This window comes from Thunnus maccoyii, chromosome 22 (genome assembly GCF_910596095.1).
Source record: "Thunnus maccoyii chromosome 22, fThuMac1.1, whole genome shotgun sequence".
Classification (NCBI taxonomy): domain Eukaryota; kingdom Metazoa; phylum Chordata; class Actinopteri; order Scombriformes; family Scombridae; genus Thunnus; species Thunnus maccoyii.
The window spans coordinates 3,261,682-3,286,211 of NC_056554.1; the positions used below are offsets into that span (position 1 = coordinate 3,261,682).

Sequence of the window (24,530 nt, forward strand, 5' to 3'; positions counted from 1 at the left end):
AGTTCACCTGAAAGAATAAGGCCGACATTTTTCTTTATCTTCATTATTTTCAACAAATTGCACGAAAAAACCAGAACCAACTATGCTTAAAATGTGTTGCAAATATATGAATTTTCAAAAAGTGTCAGTAAATTCCTAAAATGACTGTGCACTATAGTTTTTTAGCAAACTTTACTCAAACAGAAAAAAATAACACATTTGTTGGGGATTACTTTAATCCACATTTGGTGCTTTTTTTGGTGCTAGTGTGTATTTCCGACAGCAGGGCAGTGACAGCAGGAGCAGATCACCTAGTGTTAGTCTTGGATAACAATGAAGCTCTACGACACAGAGGAATAAGGGTTTGGTCTTTTCAATGGGATTTGTACAGAAAATATATAAGAAAAATATAGCCGACGTTATCCTTCAAAGCCAACCTAAGAGCTGTGTAAAACCATATAATACATAGACAACATACAGATCTGGTTGCAGTTATTATAATTATATTTACTGAATTATAATTATAATGTATGAAGTATTCCCTGAAGTATTCCCTCTCAGCTATTATGTATTCTGAAAAGCTGTAGGATCTTTATGTTTAGTGTTATCAATGAGTATATTCATACAGCTGCCCTACCTCCAAGAAACATTTGTGTGACTGTGATTAAAATAAGTCTGATGTTTTGCAGCAGTCCATGCAATTTAGCCTGGTAGTTTAATGAGTAAGACGAGACAGAGAGAGATGGAAAGGACTGGATGGGAGAGGCAGGTAGAAATCAGTGCAGGAGAATGTGGTAGTCAAGCAGCCTGTTGTTCTGTGGTGATGGAGGGAACAGACACGGGATACTCTCCTTGGGCGGATAGAGGGATGAGGGGAGGAGGAAAGGAAGAAAGCTTTTAGACTGGGGGTCTTGGAAGCTCCCGCCGTGACCTCGGAACAACAGAGCAGCTTTATAGGGACGAACAACAATCCCTCTCTCTCACTTTCTCTCGTTTCTTTCATCACATAGCGGTCTCTCACATTCTCTCCTTTCATAAACACCTATCAGGTTCCAGTGTCTAGAGAGCAGCGGAAACATAAGAAATGGAATGAGAGCATGTTTCTGTGTTTCTCTCAGTGTGTGTGTTTGTGTGTAAATGACATCATCCACCTCCATTTGCCATTGTGTTGGGCGATCAGGTGTGTACTTGGTTCTTTGGCCCTGCAGGGTCTGGAGCTAAAGTCAGTCAAGCAGAACTAAAAGGAACTCTACCTATAAAGTGTCTGTGTGTGTTTTGTTCATGTGTGTGTACTGACGAGGGAGTAGTGGAGTTTATTTGCTTGAGGCAGAGGTTAACGTTTTCACCATATTACCCAGAGTTTTGAGTTTTTGAATTGATACTAATAAGAAACACATTTACTACCTGAAAAGTATGAGTCATATGACTATGGAGCAGTAGAGAGTCTAAAAAAGTAAAACAATCTCTCCTGAAATCAAACTCCAATGGTGGAAAGTAACTAAGTACATTTAATCAAGTACTGTAATTAAGTACATTTTTAGGTACTTATACTTTGAATATTTTCATTTTCTGCTACTTTTTACTTCTAAGATTTTACATTAAAAAAACATACGACAAGCTAATAAGGTACAACTTTTCGTTAAAAATTATACCATAGGTTCCCAACCTTTTTGGCTAGTTGGGGTCCCTTGTCACATTTCAGATGTCAGTGAGTTGTTAGCAGTTCCACCAAAGAGATGGTTTCATTTAAATAACTTTTAGAGATCAAAGGGTTAAAATTGTTCACAAAAAAGTTTTGTGAAGCATAACTTTGTTTTTTCTTCTTTCCTACCAAATGAATCATCTAACAACCCGCCAGAGTTATCTTTTGGGAATCACTGGACCAAACAAGGACTGTGTACAAAGTAGTTGTCTCTAGATTTGACCAGGTGCAACAGTAAAATGCTTCTTACATATTGATGCATCAGTATCAACTTTTACTCTTGATACTTAAAGAACATTTTGCTGATAATACTTCTGTACTTCTGTACTTTTACTGTAAGTAGGATTTTGAATGCAGAACTTGGTACTCTTACTTAACTAAAGCTAACTAAAGAATACTTATTCCACCACTGTCAAATTCACACTTGATAAAATAAAACTAAATGTGAAAGGTTGAAAGTAGGTTTGAGCTATCGAGAAACAGGATTTGAACATTTTAAACCAAGATTTGAATGCTTCATACCCATAATATTAGTGTGATGTTGACATTTTAATAAAATGTTCCAAGAGACTAAATAGTTCTTCTTGTAGAATTCATATGTAAAAAAACGCTAGCTAACAGTTAACTAGGCTATCTCTTCCACTCAACTTTTCCTGCTGCAGCACCAAGAGTGAGTTGATATTGTATGATATTAAATATGACATGCAAACAGACCTTCTGAGGCACAGTTCCTCTGAAAGATTTTGTCATGCTCAATAAACAAAGTCCCAGCTCTTTGGGAGTCTTTGTAATTTTTAAATCAAATGCCACCATGCAGAGTTGTCTCAGTGTATTAGGAGTAGAGGCCATTTCCAGCCACTCTACCTGTGCTGGACTGCACTTTGAAACAGTAATGGAGAGACTGAGCATTTAAAATGTCATGACATTTGGTTGAGATCAAAGAGTCTGTTCTGTGGGGATGTAACGAGTCAATAACTGGAGCTGGTAGTGGTGGAGGAGGGCGAATTGAGACTGTTTATTGTTTTTGCCTCTATCTTAGCAGCTCAGTACTCATTGCTGTGTCTGTTCATTGCTCGTCCCAGTAATCACCTGTCAGTCATATAGTGTGAGTAAGTGCTCTGATGTCTGGATTTTCTGTTAGGCAGAGATATAAGTATGCTTATGGAACAGTGGGTGAAAGAGCACAGTGCAGAGGGGCGGTATAATGTAGGTTTACTCCAGCAATGATTTTATTTTAATACAGAAGAAAACTGACAAGTAGCCTACCTCTGAGAAGATGAGTAAGAATCCAGCAGTCAAGAAGGGTTTGGGCATTGTCCATCATGAGTCTCTCTCAGGTTACACCATGGACAAACAAGGTCAAAGTTGAAACTGAGCTCACAAGGTAGTGCAGCCACAAAGTTCGACATCTTCGCTCTCTCCATGAGAAAATAATTCTGACCACAAGCTGTTCTTCTGTTTGCTCCAAGTAAGCCAGAAATACAGTATAACACTCATTCTCACTCTAGTGTGAGAGAAAGGCCTCAGTATGCTTCAAAGTCCCTGTTGGACCATCTAACAGCGTTTAAATCTTGCTCACAATGGCGGAATAAAGGGGGACTGCATCCGACAATTTTTGTAACTTAATGAAACAATCTGACAATCACAGTCACTTTACGCAACGATTGGCTGGGTGTGTGGAGGTGAGAAAGTAGGCAAGGTTTGAACTCTCTCAAGCTCTCTTTTCCTTCTTCGCACAATTGCTTTCTTCACCTTTTGTTTGTATAATTGAGTGCAACACATGAAGGCCTTCAAGAAGAGTCTGTCAGATAGTGCGCATTGTAATCAACCCATTAACTGCATGCTCGTCTGGCTGCCTTTTCAAGCAAGTATTCATATATTGTACGACCTAGTTTGTTTGAAGTACACTGAGACCTTGAGTGTGAGTTTGTAGAACAGGGAATGTTCAAGCTTGAAGCTTGGATATTGATTGAATTTCTGTTGTGTTGTAGTCAGTGATGCAGAGAGTAGGAAAATGTCACAAATTATTACTTTGAAACACAGAGTTTGATGTAGGTACACTTGACTTGATGAAAGACTGACCTAGACTATGAAACACATCATTGATTTTGTGTGTGTGTTTGTGCTGTAGCCGTGCCAGGCTCACCAAAATCTATTCCAATCTTCTAAATGGACCACCTCCCTCGCCTGACTGGTTTCTGCACTTGCTAGATGAGGTGATGGACAGGGTGGCAGAGAGAGGATAATTTTGAGAGAGCAGATGGTCTGTAGGTAATTGGGTAAATGAAGAGGTAACCTCAGCTGCCCTTTTACCACTTAGTTGCCATCATCTCTCCCTGCTCTCTACCACAGATGTGTGGGTAAGCCTAAAACTCGGCAGGAGCCTCAGCCACAAACCTCAATCCTGGCTCCCCAGCTACAGCCCCATTCCAAAGTAAAACATCCAGTCATTAGCTTTCAAGTTCATTCCCCCTCTAATATCCTCAACCCCTCCTCTTCCTTGACTTATCAGCCCTGCAGGACATTGAATATGATAATTTTCCCCTCTTGCTGCTTCAGATTCTGACAAAGGAGGGATTTGATTGCAGGGCTATCTCCTTTCCGGCCTCCTCATACTTTCCATGTTTGAATTTCAATCCAGTTCCGGGCTTTTATCTCTGGGCCTCAATGTTTCTAAGTCAACTTCCTCTTTTCTCTCAGTCTCTGTCTATTTATCTGTCTCAATTCAGTTCAAATATGAACTTTTGGCATGGCGTCCACAAGATGCTGCCAGTACTCAAGCACCTGACCTCTATTTTTCTCCCAGTTGTACCTGGATGGAGTCCACATGCTCGTTTTTAGTCAGTACATGTCAGGTTGCTTCCTCTCTCCACCTGCTGTCTATTTGTTCCAGATAAGAATTAAGCAGGGTGTTATCCAAGAAATAGGGTGTCGACGTCCTGTTTTCTGGTATTGTTCCATATTGAGATGATGCAGCAAAGTGGCGGGACCGCAGAGGATTTGTAAGCAATCAGTCCGCTGTTGAAGCAATATGGGATTCCTTTGGGAGGCCGAGATCAACAGAATTTAGATGACTGTTTTGCAAGAAGAGAAAAGGTCTCATTGCAAAGGAATCCATTTTAAGTGATTTGGTTCATTGGTGAGTCCATAAATCATATGTTTTAAAACAAGAAAATCTGCCAACAGAGTGAGATAATTCTGCTTGGTTCCAGTAGAGTTTTGTGTTGTCATAACACAAAACAAGACAGAAAAACTCACTGATATTGAATAATGGCTGTACAAATAGGATGGTCTTTGGATTACATAATAGACTGAATAAACAGTCATAATTTAGTTTTGTTTTTTGGAGAAAAGGTTTGAGACAAACTAGCTTAAGTTAGCTTAGACACTGTTGAGGTGCCCTTGGAGGTCGTCATTCATCCAAAATTTTGGATAGATACATGATGGACCCATGAAATCTACACGAACCCAACATGCATTAATGCATTTTTCAAAAAAAGAGCCAAAGTCCAAAAGGGACCTGAGAACAGTTAGGTGCTAAGCTAATCCGATCCAAACTGACCCAAATGAAAAAATGCATTTTTGAGTCTTCACCAACATTGGCAGCAGTATTTTGGACCTAACTCGACTCGATTACTAGTAACCGAGACCTGAGAACAGGGTGGACCGGTGAGGACCTCTAGATCCCTGGTGCCTGTGGTTTCACCCAGAGGCATTGTACACTATGGCTTTAAAGATTTAAGTATCACAGACACATACATCCTCGCCTTGAAGACTCACACTGCCTTGTGGATTCCTCTTCAAGCTCTGGAGATAACATATCACCCCCATTAACCTCTAAACATCAAGCCACATAATAGTAACTCCATGCTAAACTCACAGGTCATGATAAATGGTCAGCCAGTGCTTACTATTGTTTAGGTTTATTGGATCATTTTTTGAATGTTTTGGACAATTTGAGTTGAGTGGAGAGGGCGATTTCACCATTGAAGCCAAAATTAACAACTAATTGTTATGTACCTTGCATTTTGAGTTCATTATGTAAGTCTTAGATGAGTCAAGATGATTGTATGTTGCCTTTGCATCCTTCTCTGCACTAAACGCTACTGCAATGCCTATTGCGCAACACAAAGGCTCCACCTTGTGGTCAACTCATACAACACACCCTTTTCTTTGGTCATTTGTAGCTTGTGGCACCTTAATTAAGGAATGCTAATTGAATTCCGAATTACAATAAGGTCAGCAACACTCCAGGGACTAGCTATTCATACTGCATCAGCATTTTGAATCAACTATTCATGAATTTGCTAATAAAGTGAGCTTTCAGACATGCAGAGAGAAACCTCTTGGATGCACACACACAAACACTAATATCTTTGAATCAGTTTGTGGTTGCAGGGTTGGTGAGACAGTGTTTTTCCAGATCATCATGCACTGAGATGAGACAAAGCACTTAGGCACATTTGTATTCCTTAAATATGTTAAGTACTCAGCTGTGAAATCCACAACTAGTCTTTTCTTGTTCAGTTGTGAGTGGGGTTTTTTTTGCCGTTTTTCCTGAGCTGCATTGGTTTATCATCATTATCAGAACTATGCATGAGCACTATACTTATGTGCATTCTACAGCTGATTATTAAGAAGAAGACTGGGGTTACTTTGTCTCGCCTGATTTTACACATTAAAGACTGTTTAGTAGTCATGGAGACACTGTTCAGCCTGTAAAAACAGTTGTACAGTATGTCTTCTGTGGCTCAGGATGAGCTCTGTCATGTCTGAGAAAATAACTAAACTGACAAGCTACTGAGTTGCATAATGGGTAATGTAGGATCTGGTGTTTTTGGAGCTTGACCCAAACTACTGCTGCTTCAATTCTGATCATTCCTTTTTAAAAAATGTTTTTTGCAAGTCCAACATTATTGAATTACAATACTAAATTGCTTAAGCACCCCTGTAACAATATCCAGAAGAGACCAAACACAACAATGACTGCCACATTATTAAAACCTTTTCTTGTTTTATATGTAACAGGCTGGAGAGAAGCATTACCACCCCACATGTGCCCGCTGTGTCCGCTGTGAGCAGATGTTTGCAGAGGGAGAAGAAATGTATCTGCAAGGTAAAGTTTTGGATCCCACTAAGGTTGTCTGCAGGTCCTTCAAAGACTTCTTTTATTGTAGCTCCAAACTTCAGGGCAGGTACTGTTGCTATTGCTGCCTAACCACAGAGGATTCAAAAACGCATGACTGTCTATTCTTAGATCATAAGGAGCACCACAGATAAAAATCAGGTGATGACACGTTTTTTTTCTCTTCACTCTCTTATTCCAATCTGTCTTCAGCCTCTCTTTCTTCTCATTCACCTACAACAGTATATCAGCTATATCAGTATATCTGCTGTGGCACTAAAATAAAGTAGCAGCTGGTGCTTTGCCGTAAGAGCTTGATTTGTCTTAACTCCTATTGAGCTGCCACGTGTTTGTCACTGAAAGGAATATTGATTTAATAATGGAAGTAGAGTTCTGAAACCAGAAACCAAAGTAGAAGAGTCATATTGGGGTCTCTAGCTTCGTCTTGCATAGATGTCATTTCCTTAAAAGGATAAGATGAAAATTTTGTTAGTGAGTTCCTGCTCCTGGAAAATAATCAGCTAATAGGGTAAAATCAGGAACAGAATATGCAAGCTAATACATGAAAGGTGGGCATATTTTACAAAAATAATCATATTTGTAAGTAAATTATTACAGTGGGAAAGTACAGAGTACATCAAAAGTCATAATGCATGGCTGCATCTGATTTCTGACAGTTCCTGTCTCTCTCTGTCTCTTCAGGATCTTCTATCTGGCACCCTCCATGCAGACAAGCAGCCAAGCAGGAGGAGAAGAGTAAGGTGGGTGGAAAAGATTGTCAAACCACGACTCTATACTTGAGGAAAGAGATCAGACTCTTCATGCTGTCATGTCACAAATCCCCAGATACAACTAAAATGGAACTTTTAGACCACAGAGCCGCATTTCTTAAAATGTATACGTACATGTCATATGTGCTGATTTCAGATGTTGTGGGGTTTTCAATTGTGGAAGTGCATTTTAGGGAGATAAGAGCAGTTGAATTAGTTCACTTATTCCTCATTTTGTTTTTGACCTGCCTAATGAACCCTGAAACCGCTTAATATCCCTCAGGAGTCCTTACAACTACATTGGAGAACTGCGGTGCTAGACCATTTTGACTTTTTTGTGTTCTAACTTGGATGAGAAAACAGCAAACGGTCAATGCCTGCTATTTTGTCTAAAATCTCTTTATGTGTATGAGAATGGATCCCATGTATATCCTATATAATTATACTCTGGGAGACTAAAGAAAAGCTTGAAGTTATTAAGTTGCAGAATGCATTTCTATATACTCACTAGCAATGACTGCTAGTGTAAAACATGTTAGCAACAATGTTAACAGCAACTTTATAAGGTGATCATATAGAGATTATCTGTGGAGTTTCTGACCTCCAGCAAGCTAGCAAACATGGATGTAAACCATGTAGCTTTCAAAGTTTTAAGAAAAAATCTTTGTAAATGTTCTACGAGGAAGGAAATGCATTCAACCTCAAGGCATTTTGGTGGGTAACACTGTAAGTAGTAGAGACTGTTTGTTTACAAGAAAACTCCACAGGGTGCCATTAATGTTTTGTTTTCATCTTGCTCCACTGCCCCCAAGTGGCCAAAATAATAATAATAATAAAAAACAACAAATGTAGCTTTAATTTCAGGGAAAGAATTTCCTAAACCTGTGATGTTTCACTTATTTTACTTTTCAAATTATTTCACTCCACTGCCAGAAGTTTTTAAAAATGTATTTCTAGATAAACGAGATTATAAGATTGAGCCAAACAAAAAGTTTAGGTTTTCCAATACTACTTGTCCCCTTCAACCTAAGCTACTGTTTTGAAGGCCTTGCTCAGAAATCTTTTGACTACTTTTATTGTATCTGACCCATACATACACTTCTCTCTCTTAGTTTTCAGGATTCTGCACAATATCTAACATTAGTTATAGACCAGTATTACAAGCTGTCCTCTGTAGTAAACATACTGACTGCTCTACAAGTGAGCAAAAAAGTCACCTTGTTAGTTGTATTAACTCTCAACAGTTCAACTCTTTAGAAGGGTTTTCCAGACTACTCAGTAAATACAAGGAAGGTGCGACTGACCATTCATAATGAGGAGGAGGGATTTAATTGACAGTTAGGGACAAAATACCATTGTTTTACCATTGAATCAGCAGCCCTGCCCTTCCTCCATCCCCATTTTCATTCCTCATCATAACCCCTCTCCTTCCCAGAAGCAGGTCCGGATACAGATCAATGACATCCCTGAGCAAGAGGTTGGTGCTCCTGTACGTCCCTGCACCCACCCAAACCCCACTCAGCCCCTCCACAGTCATCTGCTGCATGGGTTGATCATAACGTTTGACACCTTAATGTATTTGCTTCATGTTGAGCAGCAGCCATGTACTGTAAAAACACACATACAATACTGAACACTTCTCATGTGATGCAGAACTGACAGATTTGATTGGTCAGTGACTGATGATGCTGTAATATGCTGATTATCAGTCTGTGCATGTACAGGGATGGTTTAATGAGCGAGTAGAGATGGCTGATGTGTCTCAGTACCTGCATCTGCAGAATATATCATCTGTATTTACAGAAAGTGACACTCACAATTTGAACAGACAGGGGACAAATCTGAGATGTTTCAAGATTAAGCAATAGTATTATCCTTTGTTTACTATTTAACTTGTTATGAAGGGGAAAGTCCACTCTCTGTCTTCAACTTGTGCGCTTTAACAACAATAACTGATTGGTGCTGATTGCCCACGCTCGACACAGCTTCACTAATAAAGCCACTGTACTTTGTGTGTGTAATGCAGTATTTATGTCTGGTTGAACATAAATAAATTAAAATGTGTTTTTGCTTGTGCTGACTAAAAAGTTCCAAAAATGATGTAAAGTCATAATTAGTTAAGGTTTAAAGTCCCCCGCCACTCAGAAATGTGTTTTTCTTCTTCTTCCTACAGTTGGATGTTTGAGCTTTACTGTGCAGAATGATGTGTGTGCAAAGTTTGACACTAGAACGCTGTTTTCACATTTATCTGCTGAAAGTGGAAAGTTTCTCTGTGCCCATTGAAAATCTGGTTTTTAAGGGGTGGGCTAATGAGCATTTGTGACATCACAACTAATTTGGAGCCATCTTGGTCCAGTATACAACTTACACAAGTGTGATGTGGAAACTTGAAGCTTCCAGTGCACAAACACTGAGAATAGACTTTACAGTGAAGCAGGAGATGTAGAGTGTTTTATATACAACAGTGAAGGTGGATGTGGATGGGGCACCAAAAATACTGTTACACCACTTCAATTTCAACAGCCTAATAGGCAGTTTTAAGCATATTACTGTTCAGTGTAGGTTTGAACTATAGCAATGTGTAGTGCTAGTGACTGATGGGGCTATCTGTTGCTTTTGACAGTTAAGTCAGTTACATTCTCTCCACAACACTGAGAGTGTAGGAGCTGCTAGTGACTCACCTAGTGTTAAAATAATGTAAAAAAAAAAAAGAAAAAGTAACTTCCAGCTGATTTTAGCAAGCTAGGCTAACTAGCTTCCATAAACCTAAAAGCACAATGGATATCATTTTGTAAAAAGGCAGGTAGCTTAAATTGCTAACAGCTGAAACACTAGCTATTCACTATTTTGTAGCATTTTACAGATTAATCCATTAATGGAAATAGAATAAAGGGAATAATTTATGAATAAAAATTGCTTCACTAACAAAACTGCTAGACATGCAACACTGATGAAAAGTGAATGGGGTTGTTTAAAAGAACAGAACAAGGCAGGTTTAATTGAATTCGGGGCTGTTCACACAAAGCATGAGCTTGATGAGCAGTAAATATACCAAATATGTCTCTCTGCCGCCTCCCTCAACCTATGAGCAACCAGTATAGTTAAGCAATAATTGTGTATGTGTGTATGTGTGTTTCAGGTGACCCGGACTTCATCTGAGAGCATCACTTCAGTCCCAGCATCCAGCGCCTCGGGCTCTCCCAGCAGAGTCATCTACGTAAGCTTACACCGCTTCTACTCACCACTAGGAGGCAGTAGCTGCACACAGTTCATCTTTCTACTTCAGTGCAACATTTGTTTGATGCATATAAACTCATGTAAACCTCTGGATTACCAGTAAATGATCTACAAATGTTCTCTTCCTGCTGCCAGGCCAAACTAGGAGAGGAGATGCTGGACTACAAGGACCTGGCAGCCCTTCCAAAGACCAAGGCTATCTATAACATAGACAGGCCTGACATGCTGTCCTACTCTCCCTACGTCAGCTACCCATCTGAGGAGAGGCACTATGGAGAGGTAGAGCAGCCTCCCACAGCTCTTTACTTTGTCTTTCTGCCCTCTTTCCTAACTCTTTTCTTCTCACTAGTTTCTAATTGAAGATAGCATCTAAGTACTCAAGTACTTCAGCGTATAAAGGGTGTCATATTAGAAAGCTGTACACAAACTATACCAATTAAAATATACATATATGATGATAACAACAAATTTAAAAAACTGATTTGATGCTTTCATTTAAATAGAGTTTTTTAAAAAAAAAAAATTATTGCTTTTCTATCCCAAACAATTTAAACAACCAACTGATTTTCTTAAGTAATCTACCTTTTGTGTTTTGAGTCAGTTTTTATCATTTTTCACCTTGCTATCCCTCCATCACCCTCCCTCAGTCAATGACATCAGTAACAGTCATTTGTCAGTGCTCGCTTTTCTTTCACAAACACATCCCCATTCCTTTGCAGTGCAGTCACAGTCTCATAGCCCTGAGCATGTAAATTAAAACGTATACTTTGGACCCAGTTCATTCAGTTCTTCCATCCATCAGGAACGTCCTAACAGTGGACGTTATTACTCACTGACATTGAGTGATCACTCTCATGGCTGGATGCTTAACTCATATTACCTCACATATGAGTTCGTCCTAATCATTGGCTTTCTCCCCCTCTTCATTTGCAGTCCCCCCAGCTGCTTTCTCCTACTCCTACTGAGGTAATATAATGCACTATGTCTCATTGTGGGTGTCATTTACCTTCATCAGTTTAACATGCTTCCTGTGTGTGTGTGTGTGTGTGTGTGTGTGTGTGTGTGTGTGTGTGTGTGTGTGTGTGTGTGAGCACAAAGGAGTTGTATACTTGAAAAGACTTCAGTTGAGATCTTTAAGGCTTTTTTAGGGAAAATGAGAACTTTGATATGTGTTTTAGTGGTCCATATAGACTATTAAAGCAGCTGATATGTTCATATTCTTAAAGGATAATTCCAGTTTATTACAATTTGGGTTAAATAAATTTGACTGAGGGATTGTTTAAAACCTGTATGATAGTCAGACTGCTCATGTTTCATGTCCCATCAAACTAGTTTTTAGTGATGTCATCGCAGTCTGGTTCAGATCTCAGAATTACCGCCCACCTCTTTGCTTTTCTGTAATTCAAAAAGGTTTAATGTTGTGCCCATTGATATATGCACCAGCTGGAGGAGCAATTGACTAATCAGAGCTTTGTAGGTGTGGAATTAAAAATGGGGACACCATCTTCCTACATGGATGCCAAGTTCATATGTGAAAATGGCCACAAAAATAATGACAAGCATGGATGTGATGGGCGCAGCTGGTCAGGTTGTTGGAAGACCTATAGAAATAACAACTCTTAAACTGGTATGTTTCTTTGATTGTCAGAAAACCCTGTCAAGCTGCTGGTAGTAGTGGTAGTAACAATTGCTCCTGCTCCTAGCAAGCGCTACTGCAGCAACAGTGTTGACTAAAAATGGCTCACTGAGATGGAGACATCAATCACTACTAATTGGTTAAGGCAAAACAAAAATAAATTACCCCCTTCCCAACCAGAAACATGAATGTGATGACAAGTTGAATTAATGATTTGAAACAAAATGGCAATTCAGTCTGAATATAAGTCTAGTTGCATACCCAGATCTCTGCAATTAAGACCCAAATAGTAATAAAAGTGAATTATCCTTTAAATTTCACCATTGTCATGCTTTAACTAGTGTTTTTTTGTATAAATTCTATGCGTAGCAAAGATGCACTATGCAAAAACTTTCCCATTAATACTATGCCTCAAACAAATAAATCATACACTTGTATTGAATCCAAACAAAGATATTCAACTTGACGTCTCTGATTCACAAGTAGTAGTGTACAAGTATAATAACAGTATAATAATAATAACTTTGTGCCATTATTACACATTTTTTGCAGAAAGAAAAAACTTCAATGTTGTATACCAAGCAACATTTGGAACATGTATATCTAATCACATTTTTGTGCCTCTATTTTTGTTTGGCACATGTATTAAAATCCATTTCTGACTTCAAAGACCTATTTTTTCCATTTGTTGATTCATGTTGTGAATCAAGCTCTTAGACATAACAGTATGAGTATTTCCCCTGACATCTGTGTTATCTTGACGTTAGCCATACGTTTTCCTAGATTCTTTGTATGCCTTCTGCAACATGATTGATCCAGCTCATTAGGAACATATCAGAGATGGACTCTTTCCCACATTCCTGCATGACTGTGATTAAGGAGTAAATCTGCAGTAATGTTTATAACCAGAATGTACTTTTTTTGTATTTTAATCGTGTGTCCAGGGCGATGGGGAGAAGTCACCCCGTCAGCGGAGGCCTTCCAGCCCCAGCTCCAACAGCTCTCTGGGGGGCTACGGACGTTACACCCCGTCCCGTTCCCCCCAGAATTACAGCCGAGCAGGTATCATCCTCATTCGCATGTGACACACACCCCACAATCCATATATGGCTGTTGTCACGAGAAAAATTCTATTAAAGTTTAAATAAAATTTGAAGGATTACATTTCCCATGAATCATGTGAGATCACATTCATACTCTTTCCACTTACCTCTTAGTGAATGATAGGGAACAAGATGGTGGGAAAAAAACACTTGCTTACTGTATTTAGGGGAAAACATCTGCTACAAACATCACAAATGATTCCTCACTCCCTGTATTTTGAGAAGATTTCCTGCTGGTGACCATACCCAAAACCAGAAATTAAATTACATGCTCTACGGCTTGATTAAATTCTGCAACCCTTATATTACACTGTCAAAACCCATTGGATGATTGGAAAAAAACTGCATGGCTGTCCAGCTAAGTAAAAGTCTGCTATTTTTACATCCTGATAAACTTTTCCCCTGACACCAGCCATTCATTCCTGTATGATACAATGTGTTTGAGAACTGTACATATTTACCTACAGTATCATTGCTCAAAGTAGAAATGATGTATTTTCCTTTTTTGGGCCAGCATTTATCAAGCATCTAAGAATCCCTCCTATAGGAATTGTGCTGACCAAGGACTACTAACACTACGGATACTCAGAAAAGGACTTGAGAATTATTCAGAAAGCTTCGTACACTGACTTTCAGAAAGGAGAAGGATGACTCCTGGGAGATAGTGTGACACTGCTGTGTTATGACACAATGTAGAAATTGGCATGACATAAATAACATATTTTCCTAATAGTTGGGGTTTGGAGTATTAAACAGTGGAACAATTTGAAATGCAGAAAATAGCACTGCTTTTATGTGTAGGCAAATAATCAGGGTTAGTTATCTAGATTATATATGTAAAAATATTATGACAAATTGAATACATGTACATACTATATATTTAATGCATTTTATAATACCTCTTTGATATATTGTGCACTGTGGCATTCTCAGCAAGGTTCAAACCCTCGATGGGCTAAAGAAATCTTCAACTACACCCCCTATTTACATATGTGCCCTACAGGTGGGGGAACATTTGGTATTTTTTGTAAAGTCAACCAGTCTTAAATACATACATGTATTAGGTATGATCATATCTCTCGAATATTATAGTCCTGCCTATGGCAAAGCAAAATAAATAAGTTGATGACAGTGATTTGCATGAATGCAGCTTATCTTTCCATAATGTAATGCTGAGTGGTGGGGAAATAAACCAATCTGCGCATTATTTAAAGTACTGATCGACAAAAGATTGACTGATCACTGTAGAAATTGGTAGACCCAAATCACCACTGTTGCAAAGGCGTAAAGTTACCTGTACCATAATTTCTCCTATCTCTCAAGAAAAGATAAAAGTAATTTCTAAAGTTAAGAAAGTTGCTTTTTTACCCCACAAGTAGATAAAAATATCTGTATACACAATTTTCAGTCACTTATGACTGATTTCCTACTCTGAGACGCTTGATAAATACAGGCCCTAATTCGTAATAATTATTTCAGTGTCACTCCTCAGTCTTCCATATTACTTTTTGAATAGGTTGACAGGGCTTGCTTCATAACATAAAAATGTGTAATTGTGTAAACGTGAAATTTTCTGAAATTTACAGTTGATCTTTAAGATCAATATTTAAGGCTTCAGAATGTACTGTTGAACTTTCGTAAACTGATAAATACTTCAGCACCACAAATGTACTGTTCCTGCACAAAAAAAATGAACTATAAACGAAGTTAATACATTTATAATTTTATCCATGGCTCAACATGTGACACAACATGTTTCCTGTGATCTGATTGGACATTCAGGGCCAGAGGTATCCCTTGGCAGTAGATACAGCAGCCAGGGCCGTGACTCCAGTTCTCTTCCTTTGCCCCCAACCGTCATGGGTGGCAGTAAGTCCCCCTCCAGCTGGGCCAGGGACTCATCCTCCCTCCCTATGCACTATTCTGGAGGGGCTGAAGGGAGTGGTGTTGGTGGAGGTGGTGGCAAGTACTCACCCACACCAGCAAGTGGCAGTGGAGGCTTGTCTTTACACCTCAACCCCACCACCCTGGCCATGCTGCAGCAGCACAACTTCATCCCTTACTTCAGAGGTATCAAAGCATGCCGAGATTGAGACTAAGACCTGGTCCAATACAGACAATGGACCATTTGCTGGTATCATTGCTGCTGTCAAGCCATTAAAAAGAAAACTGATATTTGAAAGGATATTTGTGTAGTGCTCAATTTTGGCACAAAATTACAGATGTTCCCCAAGCAGAGAGGAAACATGTAACCGTTGAATTTAGAATCAAAAACATGAAACTCTTGATTTTACCAAAGCAGCACATTGCCGGTCCGCTCTGTATTTGACTGTGATCAAAGGTCCTAAAGAATGGAGTGCTGTGATTCGGCCATGAAATTGGTCCTGACTTCACTTGGCATGGGCTGTGGTTAAGCACCAAATTAACCATGTGATGGAAACGCTCACTCTGGGTCTTTGAGTCTCTCGGTTCACCATAGACCCATGAGTCATAATGGGAAACAGAACATCTGACCTGGTGTGCACTGCATTTGGGTCAATCTGCTCTAACCACTGTTTGATCACACATGAAGGTTTATTTTATTTAATTCTTGAACTAAAGCCATGAAACTGTTAATGCTATTCACGATACCACACGTCCCCGAAATCAACATCACAAACCAGTATTGTACACATTCCCCTTGCACGTTGTAACCCATACAGAAAGGCTTATCCAACCACCTCCCTTTTGCCCTTCAGGGTTCAAACAGGACCCCCTACCTGACCCTAAACCTAGGACATCCCTGCATCTCAGTTTACCTCCTCCTAACGGTAAAACCTCAGTAGTTTTTCTCTTCTTTGTGTCCCCCTGTCCCCTAGTGGAATGGTTAGCAGGTTTTGTGATGTTGTTGTCCGGTATCGTGGTGTTGTCGGGTTTCATGGTGTGCATCAAGGTACATTTGTAGGACCACTCAGTTTTCTCATTCTGCTTGCCCTGTTCACCTGTGTCTGTGGACGTGGTTGTTGTCGTGCATGGTTTAACTTGATGTAGATCTGAGTTTAACCCTGGCTTTATAGGGGAAGGTTTAGGGTGATTCATGATTTTTTCGTTTTTGTGCTTGTCTGTTCAGATTGTTGACCCAATTGTTTGCCTGCTTTTGACCTATAATTTACCCCGTTGTTTTTCCTGAATGATTCCTTGTTCATTATCATGTGGCCAACTGTATCCCTTTGGTGTTTATCTTCTTGTGTCCTTGATGTGAATCTAAAGGAGAATGCAGTTGTTTTTTTTTTGATGACTGATGAAAAGGCACATTGAGGTTTGTTGGCAGAGTGATGACAATCATTGTTAAAATCAGTTGTTTTTTGACAGAAACACATAATGTCAAGTCATGTCAAACTATTATCAGTAAATGCATTCCTTAGAAACAACTCCCTTGACCAAGGCACTGACAAATATTGAGATGTTTTAGCTGCAAGCCAAGGAGATAAGAAAGAGGGATTGGTCAGCATAAATCTTGGAGACTCTGCAGCATCATTACCCAAACTGCATACATGTGGTATATTGACCATCTGCAGATGTTATCACCAGCATATTTTTTACAACAGATAAGAGTCATTAAAGATACACCCTGACACAGTTTAAAGGGAAACTACAGTTTATAACAACTTGGGTTTTATTTTCGTATCTTAAAAGCCAAGAGCCGTTTTCTCTTATCAGTTATGATGACATTGTACTCACCAAAATAAGTGCTGAAAACTCGCAATACAGTGACCTTGCTAAAAGTAAGTCCAGAAGGGAAGAGACTGGTTGAAAACTAACTCCCCAGGTTAGTTAGATGAATTTTAAAGAGAAAGATAAGACAAACAATAAAATTATTGCCCAGCATCCACCACAGTGTACAGCCTGACTTCTTTCCTTTGTTCAAATTTGACCTACCCTAGTTGCTGTAGCTGTGTTCTTCAAAGTTCCATTGTGCAATGAGGGATTATTAGCGGCATTATGTGTATGCTCGTAGTGTTACCTCAAATTAATTGGTAACTGCCATGTATTTATAACCTGTCTTATCACCTGATCACACGTTTGCTGCCCTATTGGACATATTTTAAGGATGTCACAGCATTCCAAGATCTGATCAGTTACATTAGTGAGTACAATATTATCATAACTAATAGAACCAAATGCTGAAGAAGCAGATGCAGGAAAAGTTCGAACAAACTTTAACTAATGGAATTTTTTCAAATCACTCCAAATGCTACACACATTGCCTAACCCTGAACTATGTCTTAGAATTGACATTGTCTTGTTCATTTGCAGTGCCTATGCTGCGTCACTTGAGAGATAAGTTAATGTTACTGTAGGGCAGTTGTGTTTTACAAGTCAGGAAACAACTTTAGGCCTGGGCCACACAGCCTACCTCGACCTGAGCAGCATGTGTGCATTGCTGAATCGCTGTGGCTTGCACATGTGCAGTGTCCATACAGACAGTGTTGCTGCCAAGGCGCTGACACTGCCAGACTATCTTTCTACATAGAGTTTGACTTTGATAATGGCCATCAATAATAGAATGTTTCGTATGATTTCATTATAAATTTCATTTAAATTTAGTTTAGACAGAAAAAGATTAAGAAGCGTGGTGAAAGTGGCTTTCTTTCTGACAGGCATAGTGGGGTCAGGTTGGGGCTACTTCGGTGACAGGCACATGCACTCCTCACACAGGACAGGGATTTTTTATTGATTATATTGATTATTTCGCCCCACTGTCACAGCTCCAAGTGAAGAAAATCCCTCCAGACAACACCTAGTTCCCCGAACGAGCCAAACACAAACCTCAAACTAACTCACAACAAAAAATAACAACATCAAATCTCAATTTGAAAGCAGGTAAAAGAACAGGCAGGAGCCTCCGTTTGAACTAATATCACAGAATGCGAGCAGGAGAGTTCCCCACCAGAGAGGCTCCCTGGCTTGGCATGCACCATGCAGGCTGACATGCAGCGGTGACACTTCATATTTTTTTCATGTCTGTGACATATTCTACAGATATGGACATTGAAACTATAGTGGAAGGTGTAATGTTGCTAGTATGATGTCAATATGACTATCAACAGATCACTTCTATTATCTATTTCTATTTTTGCTGAGAACCGCGCATGTCATGAAAAAATAGGCAAGACACTGAATCTCTAGATCATGCACTGCTCCAGCTGCACGTGAGATGTGCGTGAGATGTGTGGCTCACACAGGCTTTGTGGCTGCTCTAACCTGTTAACATGGGCGCCAAAATGAAAAGCAAGAAGTTCAGCATTGTACACATGCTGCTCATGCAGGCAGTGTGTCCCTGGCCCTACCTTTATCCACTATTTCTCCATTACTTCTGAGATTGTTTGGTGTCATGATGATCTGTTTAGCACTTTTTGTTCTCCGTTTTTGTTCTCCATTTTGCGTTAGCAAAGATCACAACAATAGTCTAATTTACTGCATCAGACAGTGCATTTTAGGAACCGCCCTCTGCTGAAGAAGAAGGCACAGCCTGTTGCACTTCTACACTGAGAATGTTGAATTTAAACAGATCATTACAGATCTAATATATTTTTTTATAATGTTCAAATGGTAGTTTCAATTTTGAATAAAGAGTGACAGTCCTAATTGAAGTAGCTCCTTTTCACTTATAGAACCTTTGCATTAAAAAGGATTAGTATTTTTGTCCTATATACAACAGTAGGAACACATTTTTCTAACATGTGCATCACTGGACCTTGAAATAGCCTGATTAAAAGGAGGAGGTAGAGAAGGAACGGAATGAGCTTCCACTTGAACATTTGCACAGAAAATCACGAACACGTGGTCCAGGGTTTTGGTGGTTTTTCCATGACAGGGTGGAGAGGCTGAGAGGGGAGTTCTCCAATGGGGAAGATGAAAGAGAGGAGGGGGAATAGAGGAATGAAATAGCCCGAGCTGGCCGAGCTGTAATTTGGGGTCTGGTTGCCAGTTGCAGTGGCATGTAACACAGTGCGTCGCTGGCCTCTTTCAGGCTCTAGCGGTTCCTAACACACCGTGAAAGAGGGCTATTTGTTGTCATGCAACAGGCTCATGTTTTAATAAGTTATCAGGTTCCCTCATAAGAGTTACTGTTGTAGTAAGACCTAAACAACGCTCTCAGACTATTCAAATGTGTTGTCAAGTGATTCCGATTGAGGGGGAGATGGGGAAGTGACCTTGCAAGGATGAATAATGCATGCTTTTTTGCAATCAACTTTTATATCTTGTTATTGTGTTATTGGTTTTTGAGTGATGAATGGTGTCCACCTTTTGTCGACCTTTTGTGCAACCTGTTAAGACGAATTATAATGCATCTCCTCCCCAAACTCCCCAAGCCTCCATCACGTTCAACCTTAGCACCAGATGTTTGTGTGGAGGATCTGCCCTACATTTAGACCTGCACTAACAGTACTCTGGTGTGTACGCGTGTGTGTGTTTATGGGCATGTGTGTGTGATTGTGTTTATGTGTAGGAGATCACTCAAACCTGCACTAACGGCACTGCTGTGTGTGTCAGTGATCTCATCCACTTGCATCCAGATTGCTGCTGTTGGTTCCTCTTTGTCTGAGGGGAGAAGAGTGTGTGTTCAATCAGCTAACACTTTCTTTCACACACACACACACAAACACACACACACACACACACACACACACACTCAATTCCTCTCTCTGTTTCTTCCTCAAAGCTCTGGATGTAGAGTGTTTATTAGTTTTGGCCTTAAGGGTGTCAGTGACTCCATCACCCAGCCTGCCTGTGACGTAACACAATAGGGTGGACCCTGGTCATGGTCAAACATGCACTTAACACTTACAACAACACACACACACCCAAACTGGAAAAAACAAAGATCAAACATAATTATGGGTAACTTTCACTGCCATTATTGATTATTATCATTGGGATTTTGTACCTTAAGCTATTAAGTGATGAGAACAAAGTCTCCAAGACCATCCCCTCCTGAAAAGAGCTGTTTAGAACAATACCAGCTGTGTCTGAACAGTGATTAGAGCTATTCAAAACCAACACTCCTATAGTCTATACCTCCACTTTCTGCAGCAACTGGCCAGATGTGCATAGGTGTGAAAACGGGCTGGGTTTCAAGAACTCTGCAAGTTTTGAATGAATCAGTTCAGTGGCTTCGATTAATCACTTCAGTGTGAAGCACTTTGTTCTGTGAAGCAGATCCACTTATCCTGCACAGGGTCATAGGGGGCTGAAGCCTATCCCAACTCCTGGTATAGTTACAGGTTGCCAGTCTGTCAAAGGTAACACCTATGGGTAATGTAGAGTCTCCAGTTAACCTAACCTGTATGTCTTTGGACTGTGGGAGGAAACTGGAGGGCCCGGAGGATGCCCCCACAGCCACAGGAAGAACATCCAAACTCCACACAGACAGGTTTACGCCAGCCAGTGGAACCAAATCAAAAGCAGCTGCATGGTGTATTTAGCCATGAAAAGCAACCTTTGATCGACAAAGGTTGGTGAAATTTTGGATATGAAACATAATGGATATACTGTAAGATGTAGCATGTTGTCCTTTTAAGCCCCTTTCACAGGTCATGTGTGAATGGGAGCAGGGATGGATATTCTGGGAAATCTGTACCGCCAATTTCTGACCACGAGACCTAGTACCATTTCAGGGAAAATGCTGGTTCGGCTTTGTTGTGAATGAAAGTGGTAACATTGCAGGGACAAGCACATATAGGGTTACGTCCATCTGACAAAAGACGCTTTCATGTGGAGCGAGCGAACCAATCACAAGACTTGACCTGTGGGTGAAGTACTGCGAGTTGGGAGGTGATTGGTTTTGGCTTGTTTGTTTTCAACATGGCAGTCACAAACTTTTTCATATTACAGCTAAACAGTACACTGTTTAGTTTCTAAAAACATTTGAGGAGAGAAATAGGCAATGCAGTAATATAATCTTAATTCATATTTAATCAGAACTGAAAGGTTGATCTGAGTTATGTGAGTTTAGCTCTCTTCCTCTGTTTAGTTTTATGGCGGTTGGCATCCATAAGTGTTTTATTACTGCCATCTGCTGGACTGTCCTTTGCCCCATCTATCCCGGCATTGCCGTAGCATGTGTGAAGTGGCGCAAGACAGAAATGTTCCTGAATGTAGCTGCATGTGTGAATAGTAAAAATCACTAGCGGTGCCTGAAAAGTTATCGCAGAAATTTGCCGGGAACTATGTGTGAAAGAGGCTTTAGTTCAATCAAGGGTAAGCTCTTGAGCAGTTTGTTAAGTGTGACGCAATCAAGATCAGCATCTCCATGTTTATTATGCAAAAAGGTGGATTGGTCAGTCTAAGTGGCAGTGACAGTTACCCTAAGTGGAGGAGTTAAGGTACTCTATCTTGGGGTCTTGTTCACAAGTGTAGGGTATCAAAAAGTTGTGACATGTGAGTTAGGAGCACCTGCAGCGGTAATCCAGGCTTCACACTGGGTCATGGTAGTGAACAAACCCTTTGCTACAAAGCAAAGCTATCAATTTATGGACTGGTCTTCATTTTGACCCTCAACTATAGTCATAGGCTTTGGATAAACAGACTAAAATTGAAAGTACCAGTAGCTGAAGCAAGGTTTCTGAGAAGGATGGCTGGTTCCATGCTATGTTTGATTAGGGAGACCAGTAATTTCACAGTGCCTAGCTTTTAGGATGCCACTGCTTTGCAATGAGAGGAGTCATAAGACATGGTTCAGGCACCCTGGATGCCTTTGTGTGGTGTTTCAGATGTAACAGACTCGGAGAGACTCAGGAGAGATTACACCTCCCAGCTCACCTGAGTGCCATTGTGAAGGATCTGGAGCAAGTTGTTGAGGAAAAGGAGATTTGGACTGAGGGACAACATAGCGTAACATAGTGTATGCTAAAGTAACATCCAGAAGTCTACCAGGATGAGTTTTGTATCCCATCACTTTAATAAGTGGATAATAAGCAGGACATTCCACCAAAAACGCAGTGAATTTGCATAAGATATAGTTTCAGTAAAACAAATATAAATATAGTAAACGGCTGGGTCATCAAGTCACCTGCATAAATGTCATAATCAAAGCTTTATATTTGAGCTTTATCAATATGCCTACCATAACGCTGCCCTTTTGCCCCCCAACACCCTTTTTTTCCCCCAAACCCCTCCCCTTTTGCCTTTCATATCCATTGCTCACCCAACTGCGTCCCCAACTGGAGGTAGTGAAAGTGGTCGGAGTACCCCAAGCTTATCCACCTACTCTGATGGCAAATCCCCTTCCTCTGCTTCTACATACGTGGCTGCTCCTCGACATTTCCACATACCAGGTAGGCCATAACCGCACCGCTTGGCTCGCAGCTTAACTCTTAATCTTCCCTACATCTTTACACATTCTATGGACAAGGCTGTGATGTGTGGTATGAAGGTGAATTACAAGGCAGGCTACCAAATCATAACATTACAAAAACAACATGAGCTTTACAAAACTATTAGTGCCAACTTGTTTGGCATTCGTAGTAATGAGAATCTCTGTCACTAAATTATTTGATAGCACAGTTTAGGTTGGTTTGCCAACCAATTCCTTAACCCCAAACTGAAAAGCATTGTTTCATTGACCTTCCAATGGATGAAAGTTTCTGTTGTACCTCTGATCCACCCAAAAATGTTAGGTGTATCAAATACACTTCTACATCACTGCAGCAAGATTAAAACTTCAACACCTGGAGGCCAGCCAATTCAAGATTGCTAGTTTTGACCAAGTAAGACTTTTTTTTTCCAGGGCATTGGACCTCTTTCTGCCCAGGTATATGCTGCTAAGTCTTGTGAAGGTAACAATATATGTTAGATTTACAGTACCAAACTGGTTACAATGGGCCTCATGCAAAAACATGTTCATATCCTTATTCTACACCTCTCTTTTTTATGTGAGACTTGCTTGTTTTTATCCCTAATAAAATTTTGCAAAATGTCTTAAGTGCACACCTTATTGTAAACTAAGGCTACCTTTTCTGCTACTGGTTTCATTCACAAAAATGATAAAAAGAACTTCATTCTGCAGGGGTTTAAGTCCAGAAAGTCACAGAAATAAAGAATGAATGGTTTGATCTAATGGCAAGTACTCCAACTATGACTGTAGACTTAAAATACCAGAACAAAATACAGCACCTCCTCAAAATCAATACAAAACTGTATTATATTTTACATTTTAATTATCTTAATTTATCTATCAAATGACCTTCCCTAATCAAAACATTTTAATGGCTTTTATTAGCTGTGGTATTGCCTTTTCTCTGTTCTTAAATGCAGGGCTTGCATATCCAAAATGTCTTCACTGCCATGTGGTCCTGTTATGGTGAAACAACCTTTCTGAAATAACAGGGGGTAACAGCCTTAAATTTGAATTGCAATGATTTAGATGTTTGTCACGTTTTTGTGGGTTTTATTTTGGACGTGCTGTATGAAAACACAAATTGATTCTGGAGTGGTTTATTTGTGGAACGTGATCCAACCTACCATACTAGTCAAAAGTTTTACCGACTCATCCGTCAATTTGGACCAGAGCAAATAAACTACAGGTTTGAAAATGTCCCTAAATCCCTCGTACATGCTACTTAAGAATTAATATGTTCATATGGGTGGTTCTTGCATGAGGCCCAATGTCTTAACGTTGTACTTTATAGTGTTGACTTCTTGCCTTTCTGTTTTTTTTTAATATATATATCTCAGACTCTTTTATTCCTGGTGTCCCTACTGTTTGCTAATTTCAAAGCAATTCCTTTCTGACACAGCAATGATCTGACATGAGATTGCATCACTTATAATAAAATTTACAATACATTTGGATAGGATTTGACATTAAACAGTGTATCTTTCATTACTTTCAGTCTCTCACAGAGGAAAACCCATTTGATCCAACATATTGTTCCCATTGACAATTACACTGTCAGTCATGCAGAGGAAAAAAAACCTCCCATGTTGGAAGCAA

At 39.8% G+C, this 24,530-nt stretch overlaps 1 protein-coding gene across 15 annotated transcripts in view; it reads left to right on the forward strand.

The window, feature by feature from the left end:
- Window positions 1-24,530, forward strand: part of ablim2 (actin binding LIM protein family, member 2) — a 100,202-nt gene that overhangs the window by 58,852 nt on the left and 16,820 nt on the right. For 3 of the 15 annotated variants that reach the window (XM_042400520.1, XM_042400519.1, XM_042400529.1), the window contains exons 7-15: window positions 6,710-6,797; window positions 7,509-7,567; window positions 9,012-9,065; window positions 10,716-10,793; window positions 10,949-11,092; window positions 11,747-11,779; window positions 13,394-13,511; window positions 15,335-15,622; window positions 22,765-22,872. In XM_042400520.1, the coding sequence (XP_042256454.1) occupies window positions 6,710-6,797; window positions 7,509-7,567; window positions 9,012-9,065; window positions 10,716-10,793; window positions 10,949-11,092; window positions 11,747-11,779; window positions 13,394-13,511; window positions 15,335-15,622; window positions 22,765-22,872 (970 nt within the window). The remainder of the gene's footprint in view (window positions 1-6,709; window positions 6,798-7,508; window positions 7,568-9,011; window positions 9,066-10,715; window positions 10,794-10,948; window positions 11,093-11,746; window positions 11,780-13,393; window positions 13,512-15,334; window positions 15,623-22,764; window positions 22,873-24,530) is intronic. The other 12 variants (XM_042400521.1, XM_042400524.1, XM_042400522.1 and 9 more) reach the window with 12 other exon arrangements.